Source organism: Euprymna scolopes, chromosome 9, assembly GCF_053919585.1.
Source record: "Euprymna scolopes isolate OS-2025 chromosome 9, ASM5391958v1, whole genome shotgun sequence".
Lineage (NCBI taxonomy): Eukaryota > Metazoa > Mollusca > Cephalopoda > Sepiida > Sepiolidae > Euprymna > Euprymna scolopes.
The window spans coordinates 64,129,558-64,141,057 of record NC_136490.1 but is presented as its reverse complement, the minus strand read 5'-3'; the positions used below and the strand labels follow the sequence as shown (position 1 = coordinate 64,141,057).

At 31.6% G+C, this 11,500-nt stretch overlaps 1 protein-coding gene across 1 annotated transcript in view; it reads right to left on the bottom strand.

Moving 5' to 3' along the window:
* Positions 1 to 10,729, bottom strand: part of LOC145284576 (uncharacterized) — a 103,129-nt gene extending 92,400 nt beyond the window's left edge. The window contains exon 1 of the mRNA XM_080133490.1: positions 10,094 to 10,729. Coding sequence (XP_079989616.1) covers positions 10,094 to 10,198 — 105 coding nt within the window. The 5' untranslated portion in view covers positions 10,199 to 10,729. The remainder of the gene's footprint in view (positions 1 to 10,093) is intronic.
* Positions 10,730 to 11,500: the final 771 nt, after the last annotated feature.

Sequence of the window (11,500 nt, the reverse complement as noted above, 5' to 3'; positions counted from 1 at the left end):
TGCCGCCTATATCTGCACACTTCGAAACTTGAATTTTAACTAGAAATGTTTTCTCATTTAGTACTGTTTAATAATAATAATAATAATAATAATAATAATAATAATAATAAGAAGAAGAAGAAGAAGAAGAAGAAGAATGTGAAAATACAACGAACAACAATAATGAAAACAGTTGAAATATTAAGAAAACCCCTCGAATGTGGAAACTAACACTCAGGAGCAACAAGCGTGGGCCAGAGTACTGCTGCAAAGGCAAAAAATGAAATACTAAATGGAACCAAGAACACTGAAGCCGCATATCTATAAGTTCTCTACCCCAACCCCACCCCTATCCTCCTATTGCCACATCACTGCCCCCCCCCAAAAGAAGAGTGAAACCAAATAACCGAGGAGGAAGGAAAGACCGATGAACTGACCAGACCTCAGCCAGATAAGTGAGAAGAGAACTGGAACCCTGAGGAAGCTTATTGCCACTCAAATTCCAGCGAAGACCAATAGCTGCTGCGAACGAGAAATCAATGGCAAGTAGCTGTTGCGATAATGCAAATTTACTTGCAAATGTTATCGAAAGAGGTGGCGAGTCCTGGAAACCTTGGGAGACTTGTTGTCACTCAGCTTCCACGAGCTGTTTTCAGGGAGAGATCTTTGATGACCAGTGTAAAAGCTCCTCGTGAGTCAATAATTAATAATATTTAATGAAAGCAACAGCATAAAACTACTTTGAGTGTGTAAACAGACTTTTCCCGCGCTTTTCCACAGCCGCTATCTTTATAAATTACCCAAATACACACCCATTTGTGTTCATATGTGTAACGCATGTTTCTACGTTTTTTTTTTTTTTTTTTTTTTTTTCTATAAGTGCGACAAATAAATTGACAATATGTTACTTTCAGTAACAAGCCTTAAAAAAATACCAGCAAATGAATCCCGGGTGACAATGTAATTCAATATTTTAAAATATGATAACATTCCGAGTTGTTATTTAAATGTTACTGTAAAAATGAAGAAGAAAACAAAGAGTTTTCCAGCTGTAAAACCTGTGGATTGTTTCACACGTTGAGCATTCGATTTTCAGTCTAAGAAAGAACTTGTGTCTGTAGTCAGAATCGTTAATAGATAGCATTCATTTGCATATGCGGAAAATTACTACTTTAAGAAGAGCGTACTAGGAAACACAAATACAGCCAGTTTAATTTTGACAACTGAGAGAGAATATTGGAGTTGAGATTATTATTGTGGTGGGGAAGAGGAGTTAGCGTTAATTTCCTTAGAAAATAATTGAGAAGAAATTTAAAAAATTAAAAATCTTTGTGATTTTCATAAACACGCAAATACAAGATTGTTTGTTTTGTGTTTGTTGTTTTATTTTTCCAGTAATCTCATTATGATTGTTTGTATTATTGTTTGTAGATGTTGAAGGCAAATAAGATTTGTACGCTTAGAAAGATAAAAAATCTAATCGTTCTCCACACATACACACACACACACACACACACACACACACACACACACACACACATATATATATATATATGACACAGAAAAAATGCAAGCATGAAAATTAATATGGTTAAGATAAAACTTAGAAAAGTAAAAGAACTTGTTATAACTGGAAAAGAAAAAAAAAGAGATATTCTAGTAAAAATATTTTTTAAAATGTCTAACTTAAAATATCGCAACATTAAGAATTGATTATAAAATGTTAAATTGAATTTAAAAAATCTTAATGCTGCAATATTTTAAGTTATAAATTTATTATATTTTTTACTAGAGTATCTTGTCCTTTCTTTTCTAATTAAAACAACTACTTACTTTTCTAAGTTTAATCTTAACCATATTACTTTTCATGCTCGCATTTTCTATGTAATCCATGATTGTTCTAAGCTTTGCTTTGTAATAATATTTTTGTGTGTTAAGAATCATCTTTTTTATTCATTTATGATGAATACTGAATTATTTTTTATGAAATAATTTATTGTTAAAAATATTATGAAAGAATAAATTTTTTCAAATATTTATTGTTAAATATTTTTCAAAGCAATACATTTTATGTTTTCTATGAAGTTCATAAATTTTCCTATAAATCTCAATAAATAATTAGTTTTAAGGTAAAATCAACAGTGGAAGCAGCAGATACCACTCCAATATATAAATGAATATCCAAAAAATAGTAAAAAAAAAAAAAGTGGAATTTCTAAAAAGAAATATTTGGAACAAACTAAAAAACTAGTGTCGTAAAATCCATTTTCTTAATTAAACATAAATTTCATTCCACAAGTATTTTATTTGAAAAATTATTAAAATAACCTTCATCAGTTAAAATTTTAAATAATCAATTCAGAAACAAACAGATAGCAGAAAGTAGTGTATATTTGAACAAATCTTGAACAACAGTTCCAAAAGTTGAACTTAATAATAAATTCCTTGAAATTTCTTTTAGCATCTGATTAAAAAATCATTATGAATATGAATAAAAAAGATAAAGAAGATATTCATCTGTTTAATTGATTTTTTAATGAAAAATTCCATTTGAGTCTAATTTTTGGCCCCCATAAATTACACAGAAGTAATGAACGACTACATTGTGACCAAGTGTATATATATATATATATATATATATATATATATATATATATATATATATAAAGCTGAATGTGTGTGTGTGTGTGTGTGTGTCTGGTTACGAATAGGCTCCTATATGGTTGACTATTTTAAAAAAACTGATTACATATAATGATAGAAGATGTACGAGACACAGGAATGGGTATGTTTGATCTGGCAGAACGGTGGTTCATTAAAATTGTGGGGTCTGTGTTCGCACCTGGTCCACAAAGTATGGAAATAAAAATTTTTTAAATTAAAAAAAAAAAAAACGATTACAAGTGTTTTTGATATAGATGTACATAAGAATACTTTGATAAGTATTTTTTAACTTAAATAGGGATAGTATAATAAAACTGTGTGGTCTGCGTTCGCGCCTGGCCTCCATAGAATGGAAATAGGCACAAACTTTAATAAAGATTTTTCATATCTATCTGCGTAAGTATACTTTGATAATTATGTTTCAGTTTGAAGAAATATGGTATAATAAAATTATGGGATATTTGTTCGCACCTGACCTCCATAGAATGGAAATATGTCACAAAGTTTAACAAGGTTTTTTAATATAGATCCACAGAATATTGTAATAAGTGTTTCAGGGTTAACAGGTATGGTATAATAAATTATGGGGTTTATCTATTTTATTTTTATTTTCATCATATTTTGCTTTGGTTTTGATACCCCCAAATTCGAAGCTATCTCTTTACAGCCCTTCCTTTTCATAACTTATCATACTTTCATAAATCTGAGTCCATTTTCTGTAGGCTGTTTTTGAACCCAGTCAACGACGGGTACTTTTGCTAGTATATATATATATATATATATAAGTCGATTTTGATTTAGAATAATTCTTTCCTTGAAGATTCCAAATAATTTAATGAAAATGATGTTCAAAAATTATTGATGCAGTCGTCTGCTTTCAATAAAATCCCCCAATTATCTTCCAATGTTATCTCTCTTTCATTCTTTCATTCTCTCTATTTCACTTTTTACCTCTCTCTCTCTCTGTCCCCCCCCCCTTCTTGATTTCTCTCTCTCTCCCTGGATTTCCTTCTCCTTTTCTCCTGACGTACTCTTTCGTTTATTTAATGTTTTCCCTCAAAAATTGACATTATTACAAACAATTCGTATTGTGACGAAACAGTAAAATAAAAGACGTAATTGCATAAATAAACAAAAAAAGGAGTAAAAAAAATAGGGAAACAGAATAAACGTGCGACGTTGTAAGCGAAAGATGGCATGCGAGCGACATTCCCGCTATGATTTATGAAGGTGTCGATGACGTGGAAAATCTTTAATGAAAAGGCTACTCTTTCGTTTTCTCCTGCTACATGCACACACCAAGATAAACGACACTCAAAATCTGTCTTATAACCAGAGAGGAAAATAAAGAAACCTCTCTATATTATTATTCTATTACCAACAAAAAAGATCTGAAAGTCTTGGCTTTTCTTTATATTTATTTGTGAATATATACGTATATACAAAATACTATTTATTACAATAAAAAATAAGATAATATATATGTACATATATTTATTACTAGCAGAAATTGTTGCACTAAACTGATGACAGCGTAAACATGAAACAGTGGTGTATGCATATCTAAATTAATAATTATTATATAAATATATATCTACATGTATATATATATATATTTATAATATATACAGATAGAGAGAGAGAGAGAGAGAGAGAGAGAGATTATCGTTAAGAATTGTTACCCTACACCGATATTTGTGTAAGCATAAAACAATAAAACACTTGTGTATGTATAACTAAATAATTAATGATTATACAAATATATATGTACATATATTTATTAAAAAACGTATATATATACATATATATATATATATTGCCGGCAGAAATTTTTTACCCTAATCTGATTATTGCGTAAGCATGAAAATGTAGTGTATGTAAGTCTAAATTAAAAATTATTATACAAGTATATATGTACAAATAATTAAATAAAAAACGTATATATCTGAATTGTTACCTTACACTGATGATTGCGTAAGCATAAAACACTTATATATGTAGGTCTAAATAAATAATTATATATATATATATATATATATATATATATACAGACATATGTATATATATATATATATATATATATATATGTATACATTTTTTACTGAATTATATATATATATATGTACCTAATTCAGTAAAAAAATGTATACATATATATATATATGTATACATTTTTTACTGAATTAGGTATATATATATATGTACCTAATTCAGTAAAAATGTATGCATATATATATATATATATGCACTACCGGTAGGGATTGTTACCTACACTGGTGATTGCGTAAGTAGAAAACACTAATGTATGTAAGTCTAAATTAATATTTTTATATAAATATATATGCACATAGAATGAAATGAAAAAAAACGTATATATATATATATATATATATATATATATATATATATATATATATATATATATATATATATATATATATATATATATATTACTCGCAGGAATTGTTACCCTATACTGATAATTGCTTAATCATGAAACACTAGTGTATGTACGACTACATCCCATAATTATATATATATATATATATATATATATATATATATATATATATATATATATAATTCAGTAAAATTACATATATTTTTACTGTCAGGAATTGTTACACTACACTGATAATTGCGTAAGCATGAAACACTAGTGTACAAGGTATAAACTATAATTAATATATAAATATATCTTTTCAAACCTTTATATATTATTGTTGTTTATTAACACAATATATATCCTTATGTCTTGGCTTTTCTTTATATGTATTTATAAATTATTTGTATATACAAAAATTATATTAATTAAAATAAAAGAATAAGATACAGCATACATAATATAAATAAAAATTATAACTCAATTATATTAATCTATTAAAAGACCGTATTTTTACGCAAAAAAAAAAAAAAAAAACTTGAAAACTTGAGATATAACCTCAATGTGGAAAAAGTTGCTTTGCCCATTGCAACAGCCAATCAGGAGAAATTGTGGTTATAAAACGTCAATGTTGGAAAAGTTGCTTTGGTAAATAACAGCCAATCAAAAGAAACTGTCTTTCATGTTCCTTACATATTCTGCGAACTTTTGAACAACGGTAATGTTAACTTTTATTTTAATGATCGAAAATTGAAAATTTTTATTTATTTTTATGGTTGAGAAGGTGTTTTTTTTTTTGTTGTTGTTTTTTTTTTTACATTTTCACCCCAAACAAGGCACATTGCCGCTTTGATGTAGGGGGCTACTATCAATGACATAATCTACATATAATGTGGAGAGTTGTGCAGCAAGATGTCGGTTCACGTTACACTTGAACTTCTGCATGTCAGTGCAGTTGAGGAAGAAGGAACCCGGAAGGGAATTCCAAAGTTTGGCGTTTCTGGCGAAGAAACTATTGAAGTAGAAGGCTCTCTTACATCAAGGGATCTCTACTGTGAAGGGGTGGGATTTAGCTGCTTGTCGGGTTTGTTGGGAGTATTTACGTCGAGGGGGTACGAGTGCTTGCAGTTCGTTGGAGCATTCACCGTTAAATTTCTTGTAGAACAGACAGAGGGATTCAACATTTCGTCGATGGGACAGAGGCTGAAGCTTAGATGACAGTTCATGACCTATCAGGTTGGCGACTCTCTTTTGAACCTTGTCTGGGAGCGAGAGACTAGTAGCAGATGCACCAGCCGAATATGACAAAAATACTCCATAAATGGGCGAATGGTGGCCTTATAGAGGTACAAGATACTTTCGGGCGTTAGTAGCTTTCTAGCATGGAAGAGAGAACCTACCTTCTTCGCAGCGGTCCTGGCAATACTCTTAATGTAATTGTTCCAACTCATGTTTCCTGTGAACGTTAGGCCGAGGAGTTTAAAAGATGTATTTTCAGATAAAGAGTCTTTGGCCATTGCTATTGGTGGTAGAGAAGGTTTCTTGTAATTATTGAAGGAAACAAGTTTAGTCCTGGCAGCATTGAATGTGACCATCCATTTTTGTCCCCATTCACCTACAGATTGGAGGTCATCCTCTAGTGTTTCTGCCATTTCTTGCATAAAATGAAAAAATTGTTTGAAATTTGGTCGAAAACGAGCGAGTGGTGAAGCTTGTAGTTTCATTCAGTCTTGACAGACTATAGACACTCACTGTAAGGGTGCATGCGCATGGAATTTTTGTGGCAAGTGTTGTGCAATCTCCAACCACACCTCTCCTGTGTCGGTTTTGTTAGATACCAGTGGCAAATGGAGGTTCAGGACAACTTCAAAACAGAGAACACATACAGCACCTAAAATTCTCAAATGGTTATCCATTTGGTATTAACCAGGCTCAACGTTGCTTAACTTCGGTGATCTGACAAGAGCTGGTGTGTCAATGTGATTTATCTGCACACACACACACACACACACACACACACACACACACATATATATAATATATATATAATATATATATAATATATATATTATATATATGCGTCTCGAGGCTTTCTACTCAATATATATATATATATATATATATATATATATATATATATATATATATATATATATATATATATAAGTTTCGTGGTTTACTTTTAAATTCTGAAAAAACAACATATAGAGGTATATATTCGATTTAAGAATTTATTGCTTGACAAAGGAATATATAGAAAGGCTTATTTTAATTTCCTTAATCCATGGATTTTCAACAATGGCTCATATCATCAGAGGAAATGAAATGCAGTTAGCAAAATGTTCAGCTGCAAATGGACGCTATTTTGCTTTTCAGCACAATTATTGAAAAACTATTTTGCTGAACAAAAACTGTGTTGTATTTGTGACTAGTTTTCATATAATGCTGTTTCAATTTATGCCAGTACCAACAAATTCATAGCTTCAATATAATATTCATTTGCTATCCTTCCTCATATGAGAACACATTTCTTTGAAACTCCGTTGATTAAGGAAATTTTAATATTTTTTATTTTAGTATCCTGTCGAACAATTAATTCATGTAAAATATAATTATGTGTTCTATACCTTAAATTGTGTTCTATGACAAGCTCTATTTCTTATCTTGGTTATATTGAGCTTTATCATTTGGTTGAGATTACTATGTGAATATTAATATTTATATTCACTTTAAATTTACAGAAACTTTTGACTTGTAAACTTAATTTTTACTTCTTGATATATATGTATATTTATATCTCTCTCTCTCTCTCTCTCTTTCTCTCTCTCTCTCTCTCTCTCTCTCTCTATATATATATATATATATATATATATATATATATATATATAAAGGAAATTTTGTGTGTGTCTGTGTGTGAGGTTGTTCCCTATAGGCTCAGAAACGGATGAGAGGATTTTTATGAAATTCTACACGAAGGTACTTTGTGTGTCTGGCAGTGTCCTTAGATAGGTTTTGTATCGGAATGTCAACGATAAGTATTGATAATCGATAATCGATAATCGAAATAATCTGATGGAAGAAATAACTAGCGATTTTGACCAAAGTTAACACCTTACACAGCCTAAAATTACAAGTGAATTTAAGAACTTATATTACATCACAAAACAAAAGGGCTGACATATAAAATCCGCAGTGGGCTCTTTGATGCGACAGAGGCACGGTCGAAATGAACGTTTATGTTTAAAGCACAATTGCACAATCATACTTGATATTTTCAGTTTCAACATAAATCGAAGCCATTGTCACTGCACAAGCAGTAAGTCTAGGCATATAAAATCAACAGTAGGTTCTTTTTATATGACAGGAGTGCGTTCGAAATTAATGCTTCTGTTTAGAGCACAATTAAACCATGATACTTGATATTTGCAATATGATTTATGGGCGATTCTACCGATTTCGATGACAATAAACTATGGGGGGGATGAAATGTTCGTTGATCTTCATTCATTCCCATGCAATGTCGAATATCTCTACTAATATATATATAATATATATATATATATATATATATTATATATATATATATACATATATATATATATATATATATATATATGGGGGATGTAGAGAGAGAGAGAGAGAGAGAGAGAGAGAGAGAGAGAGAGAGAGAGTAAGAAATTAGAGGCAGTCAATTATATACAAATATTTTCCTTTCTAATGATACTTATCAGTAATAGGATGTATATTTGGATCTTTGGGGTATAAAAGTAAGAGATTAGCCCAGGGCATCACGAAGGCATGACCAAACCATTTGGTCAAATATGTTGAATATGAAGTTATTACAAGGTTTGTTCCAAAAGTAACACCTATTTTCAACTCCAAGTGTTGAAGAGCTACGAAGACGGGAGTGGAGTAAGCTTGGTTTTATTTCATACGAAAGCCTTCGTAATTAGTCAACAAAATATTACGAAATTCCACAATTATGGGTTACGACCAGCTTACGGAAATCAAATTGTAGGGTACCATAATCTTTCAGGAAGCCACAGTACTGGGTCAGTACACTCTAACAGAAAACGACAACCGTAGGTTAACACAATATTACGGAAATCCGCAGTCATAGGTCAATACAATCTTACTGAAAGCAAACAACTACGGGTCAACACAAACTCATGGAATGTCACGATCATGTATTAACGCCATATTACGGAAAGCAATGATTATAGCGTAACGTAGTCTCGCAGAAACCCAGGAAATATACGCAATACTATGATACAGAAAGTCAAGACCAGTCTTATAAAAAGAGACAAGCATACGTCAATATTATCTTATGGGAAGCCATGATAATAAGTTAAAACAATTCTAAGGATGGTAACGACTATTACTCAATGCAATCTAAAAGAAAATCAAGAAATCATGCGCACCATGATCTTACAGAATGTGGAATGGATCAACAGAATCTTACGGAAAGCCATAATCATGAGTCGTCACAATCTTATGTTACATTGCAATCATAGGCAACTTTATTTAACGGGGAACCGTCATCATGCGTTAACATAATCTACCAGAAAGCCACCATGGATCAACGCAATCTCATGAAAAGACGCAATCTCATAGGACATAATTGTGGCTATCCATAAAATGTTACAAGTCGTAATCATAGGTCAATACAATCATACGGAAAGCAATGATTATGGCTCAGCGCAGTCTTACAGAAAATCACGAAGAATTTGCAATACAAAGTTATAGAAACCCAGAATCATAGCTATGTGTAGTCATACCTATCATCATGACTTATAGTAAAATGCAATCATACCTATCATTATGACATCGTAAAATTCTATGGATAGCCACAATCATGTCCCATGATAGTGGCTTTCTGTGAGGTTGCGTTGATTGTGGCTACGATCTTAGCTACGTGCAATTTTGCAGGAATTTATTATCATGGCTACACGCAATCTTACGAAAACCACAGTCGTCGTTTAGCGCAATCATCGGAAGTTAACGATCACGGCTTTTAACAGAAATAACCAGGGTTAAAAAGCAAATAAAAATGCAACATCTACCTACCAGCGCTGCCTCCTCTCTCTTCTGCATTATCCTTTCAGCTAAAGTCTTTTGGTCATTCTTGTTTTTCTTTTTCTTTCGAAATTTTGGCCCTTTTCGTGATTCCATACTTTTACTCCTTCCGACTAAAAGATCTACGTAGAGTTGTTTATTTAAACAGACCAGATGAATACTTTATATATCCCTCCTTCAAACCTGGAGTTGCCATGTGACTCAGCCATGAAAACATTCATAGTCCATCCTGACATGAAGCTCGGTGGCGACTAAGTAATGTAACTCGCAGCTTCGATCGCACGTTTAAACGTCCAGCATCATCAACTGGTTGCTGGCTGTCACTGATCTGCGCCGTGTTTGGCTAATCTGCTGTAGCACAAGCAACGAGTCACCCCCTCTTTCATACAGGTAACTACATATACCTGATGTAGGGCACACCTACATTTTTCTTACGTGGACGCCTACACCAAAAGGCTTTATAGGAAAATGGACATAATATTAGAGATGAAATAATTGTTGCATCAATTCAAATAACAAAAGTAAAAAAAAAAAAAGAATGAATGAATGAATGCTACGAGGAAAATAAAAGAAAACATTCAACGGCCTCCATTGATTAACAGTAAATTAAACGAGTGATTTTTTTCACTCCATTTCCATCCACCATCTTTATCGCCTTTCTTTTTACCTCTCTTATTCGCTGTTCTTTTCTTTCTCCATTCAATTTTTATATATTTTTTTTTCTAACTTCTTTGTCCGTCGCTTAATACTCTCGATTATTAATGACTGTGTATCTATCTTTTTTGTGTTCATATTTACTTGTTCGCGCACGAGGACAATGTCAGTTTGTAATATAAAATAAATAAATAAATAAATAAATAAACAAACAAACAAATAAATAAATAAATAAATAAATAAAATAAACCCAGCTCCTTAAAAAAGAAAACTTGCATAATTCTCTCGACCCTCTCTCACGAATGAGAATGAAAGGCAGTAAACGCACACCTCTTCCGAAAGGAAGAGGTAATGTTTGGGAGGATTTTTTTTAACTTATTCGCATTTTCATTTCTATCTTTGTATCACCTCCTCTCTCTCTCACACACACACACACATACACACATACACACAGACACACACACAGACACACTCGTTTTCACTCACTTATATATATATATATATATATATATATATATATATGTGTGTGTGTGTGTGTGTGTGTGTGTGTGTGTGTGTGTGTGTGTGTGTGTGTAGCACAATCACATTGGTACGCCGATTCTCTCCAGATCACGATAAGCTTGCGCAGTACCAGAAGGGTGACCATTTGGGAATGCTGAGCGCTGTATGTACCGTGTCGAATTGTAGAAATTTTCAGTTTGGTATCTGGGGGCGTATTAATTCTACTGAGAGAGATGCACCCCA